The 16,225-nt window shown below is 46.7% G+C and overlaps 1 protein-coding gene across 4 annotated transcripts in view; it reads left to right on the top strand.

Annotated features, from left to right (window-relative positions):
• Positions 1–16,225, top strand: part of ARID1A (AT-rich interaction domain 1A) — a 70,472-nt gene that overhangs the window by 42,593 nt on the left and 11,654 nt on the right. For all 4 annotated transcript variants that reach the window (XM_049617691.1, XM_049617689.1, XM_049617690.1 and 1 more), the window contains 7 exons: positions 10,381–10,621; positions 10,904–10,993; positions 11,555–11,722; positions 12,416–12,728; positions 14,029–14,174; positions 14,272–14,381; positions 15,597–15,806. In XM_049617691.1, the coding sequence (XP_049473648.1) occupies positions 10,381–10,621; positions 10,904–10,993; positions 11,555–11,722; positions 12,416–12,728; positions 14,029–14,174; positions 14,272–14,381; positions 15,597–15,806 (1,278 nt within the window). The remainder of the gene's footprint in view (positions 1–10,380; positions 10,622–10,903; positions 10,994–11,554; positions 11,723–12,415; positions 12,729–14,028; positions 14,175–14,271; positions 14,382–15,596; positions 15,807–16,225) is intronic.

The following is a 16,225-nucleotide window of genomic DNA, read 5'->3' as shown; positions in this document are numbered from 1 at the left end:
CTCAGTCGGTTAAGTGTCCGACTTCAGCTCAGGTCGTGGTCTCCCAATTTGTGAGTTTGAGCCCCAATTCGGGCTGTCACGGAGCCTGCTTCGGTTCCTCTGCCCCTCCCCTGCACGCATGTGTGCTCACGCACTCTCTCAAAAATAAAAATAAATATTTAAATTAAAAAAAAGAATATTTGGTTGTTTTCCCCCCTCATCTTCTACTTTCAGAACTTGACTGTGTCTCTCCCCATGTTCAGAGTTCTGGTTTTCAGGCCTTTGGGATAGATGGCTGGCTGTCTTTTCTGGGTAAAGATGCTGTCCATTTCCTACTCTCAGATCTGTTTGTTCCCTATCGTCCCCCAAATCTTTGGATTTTATCTAGTAGGCCATGGTAGAGAAGACCACTGGCAAATATAAATTTAGGGGGTTTTAATACCAAACCGAGGAGGCCTTGGAGCTCCCTAGACCTTGGTCTAAGCTGTGTGCAGCACAGTGCCAGTCTTGCCTTCCCTAGTTATGCACTTTGTATCCTTGCTTGCTTTCTGCTTGAGGTGGAAGCCTAAGGCCACACCCCTTCTCCCTTACACTTTTTTTTTTAATTTGAGAGACAGACAAACAGACAGACAGACTCTTAAGCAGACACCACACAGCCTCCGCCCTTGGGATTATGACCTGAGCTGAAATCAAGTCAACTCGATCAAACCGACTGAGCCACCCAGGCACCCCTTCCTTAACACTTCTCCTTTCTAGAACTCTGCCTTCTTTTCTGTGCTTCTTTGCTCTTCCCTCCCCTACCCGCTCCTTGCTCAAGTTCTAGGATTTCAGCTGATGATCATGGTAGAACAAGGTCTATGTGGTTGGCTTTCCTAACAGGAAATGCTTAACTTGGGGAAAGTAGGGAGTTCCTAACTTCTTTGCTTTCTCAAACTTTACAGCACTTGTTTCCTGCTGGGATTAGAACAGCCCTATTCCATAAATATGCACTGTTCTTGACTGCTCTAACTCAGGCCCAGCTCTGACCCAGTTTCCTTTTTTTTTTTTTCAGATTTGAGTCCGTTAGCTAGTGACCCTTAAAACCCTGTACATTTTTGGCCAAGAGGTGATTTCTGACTAGATAAGACATTCTCTCCTGGCCCAAGTGAGAAAGTAGCCTTTTCAGGGGAGGGGTATGTGTCCAAAGGCTGGTCAGGTAGGTAACGTGGTATTATACAGGCCTGGGTGGGGACTGTGACACATTGGAAAACAAGTTAGCTCGCTACCCTATGGGAGTTCTAGGATCTATTTTTTTCACAAGTTGGGAAACTGGAGTTTTGTGGGTTTTTTTTTTTTTTTTTTTTAAGTTTATTTGTTTATTTTGAAAGAGAGAGTGTGTGCATGGGAGGGGCAGAGAGAGAGAGTGGGAGAGAGAATCCCAAGCAGACTCCTCACTGTTGGTGCAGGGCCTGACATGGGGCTCGATCTCAGGACCGTGAGATCATGACCTGAGCCAAAATCAAAAGTTGGACACTTAACTGACTGAACCACCCAGGTGCCCTGGGCTTTTAATATAAAATCTTGGGATTATTAGAAGAGTCTATATGCGAGTGTCAGGCAGTGGGTTAAAAGGTTCTCTGGCACCTGTGGGTCTGTTCCTGCAGCTTCTTGTGGACTACCCATGTAGTTTTGGCTTCCTTGGAGCTGGGATTTAGAATTTTTCTGGGGGTGGGGGCCAGCTGTGGGGAATGCCATCTACCCATTGCCAGCTCTCCTTGTGTTTGGTGTTTGTTTTATTGGTTTGGGGAGGGGGAAGTGCAGGGGAGATGTTGAGCAGAAGCACTCAATGTGATTAAACCTCTAGCCGAGCAGATCTGTGGGAGCAGAATATCGACCCCTGGAAAATCAATGGCTGCTGCAGTGGCCCAGGCTGCTGTTTGCAGGGGCTCCCGCCGCAGGAGTGCAGGCAGCCCCACAGTCTCTCTTCCCCCCTTTTTCGCCTCAGAAACGCCCTCGGCCCCCACCCAAAGGGTCAGAACTACCTCAAGAGATTTTGCTGAGGTGGATTAGAACAGCAGGTTCTTGTATTTTTGTAATTAGATTGAAATTTCTCCAGTGACACAGAGCCCCGCCTCCCGGCAGCCTCCTTTCCAGGCGTTCCTTCTCTGCACTGCAGTTCTATCAAGAGCTCTTACCCAAGTGGCCAGGGCCTGTTCGGGGTTGTACTTGGCAGTTTTAGACAGGAGAGTTCATTCCCCTGATGCCGGCACCCAAGAGTCTCTCCCTCCATGTAGAGGTCTAGAGCTCGGTCGGGTATGGGATTACTGTGGGAGTGAAGGTTAAACGAAAGAGAGAAGACAGAGAGACTGGGTCTAAAGAGGATGCTTTTGAGTAGATTGGTTCATTGAGTAACATTTATGAAGCATGTTGTCTTTTGTGTGCCTGACATTTTTCTGGTTACTAATAACATAAGAGGGTATAGCCTGGTCCTGCTCTGGTCCCACAGGCAGATTCAACACAGTGCTATCAGTCTTGCCGCACTGGGTCAAGGGGAACCCTTGGAGGGACTCTGAGCATCGCCCGCGGGGTGAGAGTGAAAGGCCAGAGAAGTTGTGCTGGGACTATGTAGGCTTTGTCCCCACGAAGCTATTCTTATCTTTGAAGTCTCCAAGCCAAAAAATAAATGATTTTAGTCCATAGTTGCTGCACCTATAGCTTCAAGTAATTGGTTTTCCCACCCAGTTCTCTGGTTCTCTGGGAAATGGGCCACCCGGCTGTGTGAGAGGAGAGTTCTGGTGCCCCCCTGTTGGAGAACAGCTGTGGTCCGGGGGTTGAAGCTTGCTTGCCTGCAGGTCTGGGTGAGGGTTTGAAATCGCCTGAGATGAGGCCATCTAGAGGCCAGGCATGTTTTGACTTCTCTCTCTGGGCCACACCCCTGTGCTTGATAACATTATTAGAGCACATTCAGTATGAATACCTGCGGAGACCAGATACCTTCATGGGACTCAACTTCCTGCTGGTCTCCCTGGAGTCTCAGTCACACTGTCCTTCCTCCTACCCCCTGTACATTAAGTACCCCTCTAAGGGCCCAGAGGTGAGAAGAAGTACCATACCCTTTAGTGTAGCAATAGTAAGTTTAAATTAAGAGAGTTCTAGATGAAAGGGCCGATTTGAAATAAGCCATGAAAGAAGGTCTAGAAAGGAAGGTCTCTTCTAGGAAGAGCGGCTAGGAACGAGGGGAGTGTGAGGCATTGCAGACTAGTAGAGCTAGCTTAGCTAGTTTTAGTCTTCCCTTCTACATAGGAGCCAGGCAAGGCCTAGTGAGGTTAACTTGTTAGAACCATGGAGGTAGGCACTCAGCATGTCCAGAGACGGGTTGTCGCCAGGCTTTTTGTGGAGCGTGGAGCATCGCCTCTCATGGTGGCAAGCTTCCCCTTTACAGTGGAAAGAGTGCATGCTCTGGAATCAGAGGGCTGTGGGTTTGAACTCCAGTGCTTCTGTTTAATAGTTCTCTGTCCTTGGGTAAGTCATTTCACTTCTGAGCTCCTGCTTTGGTAAAATGGGGAGAATGCCTGCATCAGAAGACGGTTGCGAGAGTTAAATGTGAGTCAGCCATGTACCTGAGGGTTAGACGCACGAGAGTCCCATATTTGTATCAGTTGTGCTTCCCTTCCCACAAGGAGACTTGCTTTATTCCTCTTTCCAGCATCCTTTGAATTTGGAGATTTGGTCTCCTTGAGCTTTATTTATGACTTCTGAAGTGTATATATAGGGGGTTTCCCTGTGGAGGTGGGCTCCTGAAAAGCATTCTGGAGACCAGAAGAGTTCTGACTCTCCTTTACTGTGCATTCCCCACCTGGCAGCCCGAAGGTACCAGGAAGAAATGTCCCCTTATCTCCAGAACAATAGCCTATTGTGAGGGAGTTCAGTGGGGGGGTTTTGGGAAACTTGGGGTAGGGGTTAGGTAGGAAATCAAGTTCTCTTAGCCTTTCCCAGAGCAGTTTCTGCCATTCCAAACAGTGGGTGTAGTTCAAGCAGGAGATGGTGTTTGGTCCTAAGCTAAAACGATGGTGCCAGCCTCTCTGCCTTCCCTTTCACCTTGTTAATCCCTGCTTAGCCCCTGACTTGAAAGTACCACCAGTATGAGGCACCTGGGTGGCTCAGTTGTCAGTTAAGCATCCGACTTCGGCTCAGGTCATGATCTTGTGGTTTGTGAGTTCGAGCCCCGTGTCAGGCTCTGTGCTGACAGCTCGGAGCCTGGAGCCTGCTTCAGGTTCTGTGTCTCCCTCCCTCCCTCCCTCTCTCTCTCCCTCCCTCTCTCTCTCTCTCTCTACCCCTCCTCCACTCTCTCTCGCTCACTTGCTCAAAAATAAACATTAAAAAAAAAAAAAAAAAGTACCACCAGGATTAAGAGGCAGCTTGTTCTGTGTATTGATCCGTTCTTGGCATTTCAGCCAGCACCAGCTAGCCTGCTCTCTGGGCAGGGATGGCAGCTCGTCTGTTGGACTGTTGACCACTCATTGGAACAAGGGCAGAGTTTTGTAACTCTGGAATCCCTACTAGTCTGGGGTGGGTCAGATCACCCTTTCTTCCACTTAGCAAATACTGAGGAAAAGAGAACCTACAACTGAAGCTTTATTGTACTGAATATCTTTTAGAAGCGTTTGAGGTAGCTTCTTTTCCCCTGACACTTGACAATTAAGTTGCTTAAGGAAGTCTTTATGAAAAACCAGGTCTCCCCCAAAACTCACTTGCCTTAAGTAGTTTCTATATAATTAAGTTTGCCATACTCCATTTTCCTTGAAGTTTGTCCAGGCTGTTGCCTCCTTCCCTGCTGTCTGCCTTTCTTCAAGAGTCAGGTCTCCCAGCCTTTTCTGTGTTCTTCAGGATTTCCTCCCATTCTCCAGCATGGGAGCAGCCTCCCGCCGTGGCCATGGATCTGTTAGGTATGCCGCCGGAAAAACACTTGACAAATGCCAGTGCAGATTTGGTCATTTCAGGCTGTGCATTTTCATTCAAGGAAAAGTCATTTAAGTGAATGTGGCTGAATTTCCAGGTTCCCCCCACCCCCACCCCAACATACACACCCTATAAGTATGTGTATAGGATTTACCTGGTTCTCTTGGTGGGTGGTTTCCTCGCCAGTAGTCTGCACAACTTGGCAAAAGCACTCCTCAACTGAAAGAAGACGAGAACTCCATCTGGGGGTTAACAAAAGCTCCATTTCTCAAGGATTCAGCCAAATTTGAGAGAAAACCCTGAATCTGAGCATTTCCACGAGCCTGTACTTTAGACTTGCCTGTTGATGTTATTTAATCTGCGCAGCAAAACGAACTGATGTCATCCTCAGGCTCTGTCAGGAGATTGTTTGAATCCCCCCCCCTCCTCTAACCCTGATCTGGTATCTTCCTGCTTTGAAAATGTACTTCATCAGACAGCCAATTCATGTTAGAGCTTGCAGTCCTTCCTGCGAGAGCACTGGCTGGCCTCCCCCCACACACCCCCCAGTGAGGTATGGACTGTGTGATTTCAGGCATGGTTTTGTTGTGGTGTGAAGAGAAGGTGTTAGCTGCCGAGTTCTGTTTGTCAGCAGAGCCTGACAAACCCATGCTGGCACTTGCTGGGGCTGGGCAACCAATCACAGCTGGAACGGTTATCGTCATGGAGTCCCTATGGGCTTCCTCTATCAGGTCACATCCCAAAATAACATTGGGCAGTATTTCAAGTGAAGAAACGAAGGCTTTCGGGGCTGTAGCCAGCCTGGAGTGTGAGATTCTGTGTGAAATACTTGGACCTGCTCCAGCGCTTTTGATCTGCATGGTAGATGAGCAATAAAATGCATGAAACACGTTGGAAACACGTGAGGAAATTCTCCCTGGCCCTGCTGCTTCCTTGGAACTGGCAGGGCACTGAGTGGGCTGATCCTTACCTCCCATCTCTCAGCAGGATTATGCTTGGAAGATAGCTAACCCGGGGAAAGAGATCTTTCCACTTAAGGGGCATTGCTACAATTCTTTCAGTAGACCTCCTGGAAGGTACCTGTTAGGTGGGCCCTTTTGGAAGAACGGAGACCCTGAGTTTGGAAATGCTAAAAGTGGCCCCCACCAGGTGAATAGGGGCTTAGGCTGATTGAACTTTGTCTGTGTGATAGGTGTGTTGTAGAAAGTCGAACTTGTTCGGCACATTGAGGTCTGACTCAACAACCAGACATCCGGCTTTTTGTGGAACAAAAGACCTGAAAAACTGGCTTTTTGTAGGGTAGAAAGCAGAGGTGTGTCCTGTGCAATAAAAGGACATGGAGTTCAGAGCACTATCTGTCCATGTGGATAGAGGGGAGAGACTTCTCCCCTTCGGAGTCTTCCTCCCCTACCAGTCCCTCCTAATTCCCAATAAACACACTTGCTGTGATTAGCCATTGGGACTGATAGATACATCTTACATCTTTACACTGCTTATGTGTTGTCATATCACTCATTCCAGGGTGTTACTGCCGGTAACTGCATATTCCATATGGCCCCAACCATATGGTGCCAGTGGACTTTCATGCATAGGCCCCAGGGGTACCACAAACTCCGATTTGTCCAGTCCTCCTTTGTATAACTGAGAGAACGAAGCCCAGCTTGTTGCCAGCTTTTGTCCAAGGCCACAACTGATAAGTGCCAAGCACTAGGTCTTGGTCTCCTAACACAAAGGTGTGGTGCTTTCCCCTTAGTCCATACGGTATCACAGCGTAATGGAGAGAGAGAGAACACAGGCTTTGGAGTTCAGCAGACCTGGGATCACAATCTCGTTTCTGCCACTTACTTGCTGGATGACTTGGACATGTAACCCAGTCCCTCTGAGCATCAGCGTGCTCATCCTCACATGTGAACGGGAGTGCTTCCAAGAGTGGTAGGAAATGAAGGAATTCCATAAAGTGCCTGGCACATCATACATGCTCAAATGGGAAATGATCTGTCTCTTCCTATGCTAACGTTTGGGTTCTTAAAAAAAAAAAAATTTGTTTCCCCCAATCAGCTACCCCCATGCTGACCAGTTGCCATCTGCTGAAAATGACAGTTTGAGAGATTGGCCCCAAACCAACCAAATCAGAGAGATAAGATTAATGCTGCTTCCTTCCCTACTATTATTCTGTGCCCAGGCATCCCAGCCCACGTGGGGCTGCTGTTGACAGTGGTTTATTTCGCACTTTTTCTCCAAGGAGCTCAGGGTACTTTACCAAAACTGACAGCCCTCCTCAGTGTATCTCTGAAGGAAGCCACCACACTGCCACTGCAGTTACCTCCAGGGTCCTGAGAGCCCTGTCGCAGGGGCTGCTGATGTTTTCTTCCAACTCCTGGGACCTCTCAGCAGGACTAGAACATTCACTTGTGGATCTGTGGAGAGCCTGGTTTTTTAAAAACAGAAGTTGTGGCTGAAGCATCAGCCTGTGGATGTGAGCATCCGTAGGCCCTGCCCGACCTATATAACAGTGGTTGGTGGGTTGTTTTGGGGGTTTTTTTCTTCCTCCCCCCCCCCCCCCCCCCCGAGTTCCTCGGAAGATTTCAAGGATATACGCCTAGTTGAGCAGGGTTCCTCAGCTGAGGGCAGCAGAAAGAGAGCAAAAGGGGACTTTGGCTTTTACTGTTGGAACTGTTTTTATCATGAGAATATTTATGCTTTACTTACTCAGTTAAAAAGAAAAATGTTCAAAACACTTAATTTTTTTTAAGATTTTTTAAAAAGTTTATTTATTATTGAGAGAGAACGAGAGAGAGCACAAGCTGGGGAGGGGCAGAGAGAGGGGGGAGACCCCGAATCCGAAGCAGGCTTCAGGTTCTGGGCTTGTCAGCACAGAGCCCGACGCGGGGCTCAAACTCCCCAACCGTGAGATCATGATCTGATTAGAAGTCAGACACGTAAGGGGCGCCTGGGTGGCTCAGTCGGTTAAGCGTCTGACTTCGGCTCAGGTCATGATCTCGCGGTCCGTGGGTTTGAGCCCCGCATCGGGCTCTGTGCTGACAGCTCAGAGCCTGGAGCCTGTTTCAGATTCTGTGTCTCCCTCTTTCTGTGACCCTCCCCTGTTCATGCTCTCTCTCTGTCTCAAAAATAAATAAATGTTAAAAAAAAAAGAAAAAAAAAAGTCAGACACTTAACTGACTGAGCCACCCAGGCACCCCAAAACAGTTAATTTTTCAAAGCCATTTGAAAAGAGCCAAGTTCTTATGGATGGACCTTTGATTCCTATTCTGTTTCAGAATACACTGATTTCTTTTTTCTGCAAGCAAGTAATTCTTATTACCAGAAGCTGGCAGATTGATAAGGAATGGATACTGAGGGAAGGAATGCTGAGGGAACCTACTGGCCCCTGTAAAAGAGAGCATTGAGCTGTGGTTTCTGATACAGACCAGAGCCTAGCAGGTGGCTTTCAAGGCCTACACAGTTGGCTCCTCTTGTCTTCTTGCTGCCTCTTTTGAGTTTATTCTCTTTGGCTTAGAAGCCAGCTGTCCCTGGTATAGCTTAACCCTCAACATGGGGGTGGAATCCTCCTTTCTTGGAATGAACCCAGGGCTTTTTATAGCTACAGGTACTTTATTCCTTTGGAAGGGAAGACACTCTGGTGTTACCTAGAGGAGGGCCTTCTTGAGTTCTCGTCCATGATGGGACTAATTCTAATTGTATATTTAAAGCATGCTATGGTGTTCTAGGTCTGCTGCTTAGAGGAAAGCTAGAATTTTCTGACTTTCTGAGCTAACACTGGAGAGCTAGACACATCCACAAATGCATACCTACATGCCTGCCTTGCGTTGAGGGCAAGCTTTGTTCACACAGTACTCAGCAGAAATGTTCCCAGCTTAGTGAAGTAACCCATGGTTTGCAGAAGGTCCAACCAACCCGGATACTTGGGAGAGAGCCTAAGAGGTACCTTCTGTCCTTCAATGTTATCATCAGACTCCAGAGTCAGAGTCGTCTCGACATAATCTTTCCAGGATGAGCTTGTTGTGGGAGTAGCAATAGACTTAGATCAGGCCATTTTGGATCTCCTTTCTCTTCAGATGTGTCTCTTTAAGAGAACTTCTTTCTTTCTTTTTTTTTTTTATTATTATTATTATTTTTTTTTTTTTATTTTTGGGACAGAGAGAGACAGAGCATGAACGGGGGAGGGGCAGAGAGAGGGAGACACAGAATCGGAAACAGGCTCCAGGCTCCGAGCCATCAGCCCAGATGCCTGACGCGGGGCTCGAACTCACAGACCGCGAGATCGTGACCTGGCTGAAGTCGGACGCTTAACCGACTGCGCCACCCAGGCGCCCCAAGAGAACTTCTTTCTTAACCATTTGAGTATTAAGAGCTTTCCCAGACCTGAGCCCATACCCAAAGCTCTCATCCTTTCTTCAGGATACAGTTAGTTCCCAGCTTGAAGTTAATGTGTGGTGTTGAACCAGTGGTATTGCTAGAGAATGAAGCTGGGGCCGGCGGTGCATTTGCTGTGGCGAATATTTTTCATATTGAGCTCTTGGTTGCCAATCTTGGAGTTTACTGACCTAGAGTGAACTCTTTACTGATTAATTCAAGGCAAGCAAGGCCCCCCAATAAACATCAAGTTCTCATTAAACAACAACAAAAAAGCTAGGACAAAAACTGAACTTGTTCAGTTGGTAAACATTTGTACATTTGTTCATCCCTGTTGTGGGCCACTTGTTAGGAATATAGTCCCAGACCTTCTTGGCAGAAAGGGAATTGTCTTTCCTATACAATACATCTTTTTCCCACCTCCTACACTTTAAGCTTATTGTATGGTAACTTGGAACAAGTGTGTCCTTGATAAATGTACTTTATAATAACCTGATGGAGAGGGGAACTGTAGCCAACTCCTGGTGCCATCCTGGCAGTGTTTTATAAAGTTTCCCCATTGGAAAAGAACTAAAGGCTCACTGAAAGAGCAGCTTTCCTATGACTATAGATGTTGGGGACAGGAAAGAAGACGAAAGTACTAGATGATCTGTTTCTGGTAGATAGACCATGGGTCAGCAAACTCCAGCTTATGGGCTAGCAAACTCCAGCTTATGGGCTAGTTACTTTTTTTTATAGATATAAATAAAGTTTTATTAGAACACAGCTAGCGAAGAGTAAAAAAAAAAAAAACAAAAAAAAACGCAGTCACACACATTTGTTTATGTATTATCTGATTATGCTTTTGCGTTACAATGGCAGAGTTGAGTAGTTGTGACAAATGCTAATGGCCCACAGAGTCTAAAATATTTTCTATCTGGCTCTGAATAGACATTGCCACCTGTAAGCTTTAGTATCAGGACTATATAACGTGTGCAGTGTATTTGCTTTTGGTTGGTTAAGGAAGATGTTAGCCGTATAGTACGACTGTTGAAAGAAGAGTCTTTCTGCCTAATATTGCTAATATATGTCCTTGTGTGTATGTTTCAGGATCTGTCTGGTTCAATAGACGATCTCCCCATGGGGACAGAAGGAGCTCTGAGCCCTGGAGTGAGCACATCAGGGATTTCCAGCAGCCAAGGAGAGCAGAGTAATCCAGCTCAGTCTCCTTTCTCTCCTCATACTTCCCCTCACCTGCCTGGCATCCGAGGCCCCTCCCCGTCCCCTGTTGGCTCTCCCGCCAGTGTTGCCCAGTCTCGCTCAGGACCACTCTCGCCTGCTGCAGTGCCAGGTACCCTCAAATGCTGGACTTTGGGGAGAGGGAAAGGGGACTAGTCCCCAGTGATATCAGGGAGCCCCAGCCTTCCACTGCCACAGAGAGGATGTCTGCAAAGTTTCCCTTCAGCATTTGAAGAAGAGAGATGGGAGCCCCTTGGTTGGGTCCCTCTGTGTATGTGGTATTGGGAGGTGGTATTGGTATTGGCCTTCCCAGGAGCCATTTCTCTCTGAAATGACCTTTGAGCTAGAATTTCCAGGCTTAGCCACTATTGGCTTCTTTCTTTGTTTGGAGCAGGCAACCAGATGCCACCTCGGCCACCCAGTGGCCAGTCGGACAGCATCATGCATCCTTCCATGAATCAATCGAGCATTGCTCAAGATCGAGGTGAGACCCTGGGCTTTCAGGGAGGTGCAGAGGTCTAAGGGAGCCATTTGATTATCCTGTGCAATAGCTTTGGGAGAGCTGTATGACCAGGAAGCTTAGGACAATCCCAGCAGCAAATTGTGAAGTTACAGTGGGTTTAACCATGTTGGTGGCTCCAGAATTATGTTCCACTGTGCATGCACCACTCCTCCCACCCCGCCAGTCTTTGTTTCTCAGTGTTTGTGTTCTGATGGATTCCTCCCTACATTGCACCTAATTTGGTCAGCAAATACTGAAGACTCAGCATCAAATCTTTACCCTTCAAATCATGTACCGTTTTGTTGTCATTGCTGTTTGTCTTTTCAACCCCCATTTAATAGAAACAGTTGGCATGCCCTGGTTAATGGCCATGTCACTTCGGAGGGTCCCTAAAAGGGCACCTAGTTATATAGCAAATAACATAAGAGACTTCATGCAAGTATTCGCTAAAGAAAATGTAGATGGTGAAGTCCTGTGATAAGGGAGCGCATTTATTCTCATTGTATTGAGGTAATAACTTATATGGATACTACCCACAAATAGGTTACATGCAGAGGAACCCCCAGATGCCCCAGTACAGTTCCCCCCAGCCCGGCTCGGCCTTATCTCCGCGTCAGCCTTCGGGTGGACAGATGCACACAGGCATGGGCTCCTACCAGCAGAACTCCATGGGGAGCTATGGTCCCCAGGGGAGTCAGTACGGCCCACAGGGTGAGTATATTGCCCAGTTAGGAGTACATAGAGATGGAAGGGAGGAGAAAACAGTTCCTTGTCTGATATGCTGCTATCTGGGTTGCAAGAGTAGGATTGCCCTTTGCTTTAAATCCACCAAAGCCAGGCCCTAAAATAGTCTATGTTTACATAGCCAGGTCCTAAAATAGTGGAAAGTCTCTGAGCCTTTTTTTTCATCTGTAAAATGGGAAGACGGTGTTTAACCCAAGACTGGGCACAGACACTTAATGGTAATTAAAATAAATTAGTCCTTATAGAATATATCTTTGCTCAGAATGAGCCCTGGACAGATGTAAAACTGAATGTCTTACACAGAGCATGGGAGAGCATGCAGGTTGTGCACGTAGAAAGGAAAGAGTTCCGGGAGTTGAAGGGCTTGGATAGCAACAAAGCTAGCCTTGCCAGCCAGCCACCCTTGCTTTGTGCTGTGTACTGTCTTTAAGATGAGAGGACAGCTGAGGCCTGCCTTTGTATGCTCCTGGCCTCCTCCCACCTTTTTTTTTTTTTTTTTTAATGGGGTGAAGGCTGCCATGAAGTTGGTCTTACCAGACCAAATATTGAGTGATTCCCATCATTTATTGTCTTTGGAGTTTTAGAGCTGAGCAAGATTTGGGAGTTGCTAGTGAGTCACTAACCAAATCTCTGTGTCTTCTTTTCTTCTTTCCCTCCCAGGAGGCTACCCCAGGCAGCCAAACTATAATGCCTTGCCCAATGCTAACTACCCCAGTGCAGGCATGGCTGGAAGCATGAACCCTATGGGTGCTGGAGGTCAGATGCATGGGCAGCCTGGCATCCCACCTTATGGCACACTCCCTCCAGGGAGAATGAGTCATGCCTCCATGGGCAACCGGCCTTATGGCCCTAACATGGCCAATATGCCACCTCAGGTTGGGTCAGGGATGTGTCCCCCACCAGGGGGCATGAACCGGAAAACTCAAGAAACTGCTGTCGCCATGCATGTTGCTGCCAACTCTATCCAAAACAGGTAAGGTCTGGGAAGTGAAGAGAGTGTCAGCACAAGGAAATAAATTGTAAAGTGATTCAGGTTCTTGAGACACTTCTGGTTCTAAACCATGTCATCTTGGTAAATATGTATTTTATTGAGAGCTCTTTTGAAAACTGAGTTTCCTTACAGTGAAATACACAACAAAAGTGCTGGTTCTGTGTGTGTGTGTTAAGTTTATTTATTTTGACAGAAAGAGAACCAAGAAAACCAGTGGGGAGGGGCAGAGAGAGCTGGGGTGGGGGGGTGGACACAGGATCCAAAGTGCTGATTCTTAAGCATCTTCAGTTGGTATCAAGTTTCACATGACCTGATACTGTATGTAAACATAGATTATTTTGATGAGTAAAATAAGTCTTCAGAGTTTCTTTATTTCTTGTGTCAATCTAGTTTTTTGGTTTCCAAAAGGATTTTTAATATACACATGACTTGGATCTGTAGTGTGAGAAATAGAGGATGGCAGGGTTGTGGTTTGCCATTTTTCTACTGTTCTGTATGGTTCTTTGTGTTTGAGTCTGGTACTAAAGTGCAGAGAGCTCATGTGATTTGGTTTAATGACTTGAAGATTCATCCATTCTTCCTTGGCCACTCAATTTGGTGGCTGTTGACTTCAGTGAATATGATTCTACTAGTTTTTGAAGGCTCTGTCCATGCACTCCATTGTTGGTGGCTACAGTTCTTAAAGTGACTCTTATCTTATGGAAATCTTGATGAACTAAGGTAGAATAGGGTGATTAATGGTAAAGAGGTGAGTTTGACAGTACTTTGAAGAATGATGGAACCATAGGGTTTGCAGTAGGTCCATCCAGGTGCAATGCTGTGAGGGGTCCAGTTTGGTTGGGATTTGACATAACAAAGAATGGTAAAGTTGAGCATTTAATTTAGGCCTTTTGCCATACAGAAGGTCCTTGTATGGAAACACATTTTGACACTGGAGGTGCCTCAGAGGGAGGCAGTACTTACAGAGAGACACTGTAGGACTTCCTTCTTCAAGTACTGTATCGTTTAAAATTGAGCTTTACTGTGTCCTGTTTGGAGCCTGAACCCTCTTAGAACTTCTTGTGGGAGGTAGAAGATGGGAATATCTAGGTCAGGTGGTACATGGTTTTGGTTTGGGAAACCCATAAACTTTTTCCTTGTATAAGCCTCAGTAGATAATCTTGGTTCACAAACTCTATTCAGCTCAGGTCCAAGTGTGACGCTCAGTGTCTTCTCTCTCTCTCTCTCTCTCTCTCTCTCTCTCTCTCTCTCTCTCACACACACTTTCCATCTTCTTCCTCAGGCCACCAGGCTACCCCAATATGAATCAGGGAGGCATGATGGGAACAGGACCTCCCTATGGGCAAGGGATTAATAGTATGGCTGGCATGATCAACCCTCAGGGACCCCCGTATCCCATGGGTGGAACCATGGCCAACAATTCAGCAGGTAAGTACAAGTCCTTGCTCACTCCAGGAATTTCGTCTAGAATGATCTTCCTGTCACACGCTTGTTGGACTTGAGATTTTTTTTCCCTCTTTTATAGGGATGGCAGCCAGCCCAGAGATGATGGGCCTTGGGGACGTCAAGTTAACTCCAGCCACCAAAATGAACAACAAGGCAGATGGGACACCCAAGACAGAATCCAAATCCAAGGTAATGATTTATATCTTGACTCCTCTCAGCTCTCTGTCCCATGCTTTCCAGTGATAGGAAGGAAAAAGAAAAGAGGGTGACTAGATTCTCTAGTCTTTTATGACATGGATTAGATCATCTCAGAAAAGGCTGCTCTTACCTCTTCTAATCATGAAGGTTCCCAGGCTAATAGCTCATGGAATTAGATTTCAGTTAGCCTAAGGGGTCCTGATGTAAATAACACGGTGTTCTCACAGCTGTCTGTTATAGAGGAAGTGCCAGGCCAGCAGTGTAGAATTGTCTGTAATGCCCTCTGTGAAACTGTGCACCCTGTGCTCATGCATTGATAGGTGGTGTGTGCCATAGGCAACTAGTTCCTCTTCTCTTCCTGGACCTTACTCAGAGCAGTAGGAATGGTTGGTACCCTGGGTTCTCTAAAGAAGGAGATGAGGCAGGTGGGGTTTGGGCCCTTGCTTGGCCTCCCTGTAGGATGGTCCTGAGTGTGCTGTCTATTGGGTTATGTGGCAATCTGGGGACCTGCTCAGTGTTTGAGTCATTTGAAACATTTCTGCCCTTTGTCATACCCCATTTTCCCCATCTTATAAAGTAGGGGAAAGTAAAAATCTACAGCTGCCACCTCCTGTGGACCTTCACCTCTGGCTCTCAGACCCTTTTAGCCATCTTCCTGTCTTGGACAGGATAATTAACATCCAGAGCCTTTTTAGGCACGTAGGAGACCCTTCCTTTCTTGAGAGGAGGAAGTTTCTTTTTGTTTTAGTCCATCCCATTGTCTCAAGATCATGTTTTGAGTTTCTTGAATTCTCAGAAACCGTGTATAAAAGCATGCCTAGGCTCCTGGGTGATAGCAGGGGAGTAGTAGTGACATTGATGTGAGGTGGATAAGGGTTTGACACTTAGCTCTGCTGCTTAAAAACTGTGAGATTTTAGGAATGGCCTCCATGTGCCTGCTTCCTTATCTTTGAAGAGGAGAATAATTTATAATACCTAATATGAAAAGGCATTTAGCATAGCGCCCAATGCATTATATATAGTCAGTGTTAGCTTCCTTCCTTTACAGGAAGAATTTCTAGCTCTCATTTGGTCTTTTGACCTTGCAAATGCAAGGTACCCCAGAATAAGAAGCTTTACCACTACCCTAATCAAGGGACTTCTGAGACCCTTAGCATAGGCTTTGAATCTGACCGATTCCTATGAATCTTGACCTGCCCCTTCCAGAAATCCAGTTCTTCTACTACAACCAATGAGAAGATCACCAAGTTGTATGAGCTGGGTGGTGAGCCTGAGAGGAAGATGTGGGTGGACCGTTATCTGGCCTTCACGGAGGAGAAGGCCATGGGCATGACAAATCTGCCTGCTGTGGGTAGGAAACCTCTGGACCTCTATCGCCTCTATGTGTCTGTGAAGGAGATTGGTGGATTGACTCAGGTGAGTGCCTAGCACTTGGCTTCCCCTGTGGTTTCAACAAGCCTCTCTCTAGGTGCTCAGTGGCTTCACCTGGTGCAAAGCATCCCACAGGGACGTCACCGTCTCCTGCTCTCTGAGGCACATACTGATAGACTGGAAGCATGGGGCTTCCATAGGCAGGAGGCTGAGACCTCCCTGGCTAGTATGAAGTATTAGCATTGAGTTTACCATATGTCTAGGGTCTCACTGGGGTGCAAAGATAGGCAAAATGTGGACATTCTGATTCCATGGGAGACAGTCTGGCATTGCAAGCAAGACCATGGTTTGGAGAGATGGGCCTGGTTTTGAATTCTTCCTTAGCCACTTAACAATATATGTCACCTTAATCGAGGTGTACGGCCACTCTGAGTCCTAACTTTTCTTATTTGTTAAGTAGGGAT

The sequence above is a fragment of the Panthera uncia genome (genome assembly GCF_023721935.1).
Source record: "Panthera uncia isolate 11264 chromosome C1 unlocalized genomic scaffold, Puncia_PCG_1.0 HiC_scaffold_4, whole genome shotgun sequence".
NCBI classification, from domain to species: Eukaryota; Metazoa; Chordata; class Mammalia; order Carnivora; family Felidae; genus Panthera; species Panthera uncia.
Note: the sequence above shows the minus strand (reverse complement) of the source record. Positions and strands in the feature narration are given on the sequence as shown.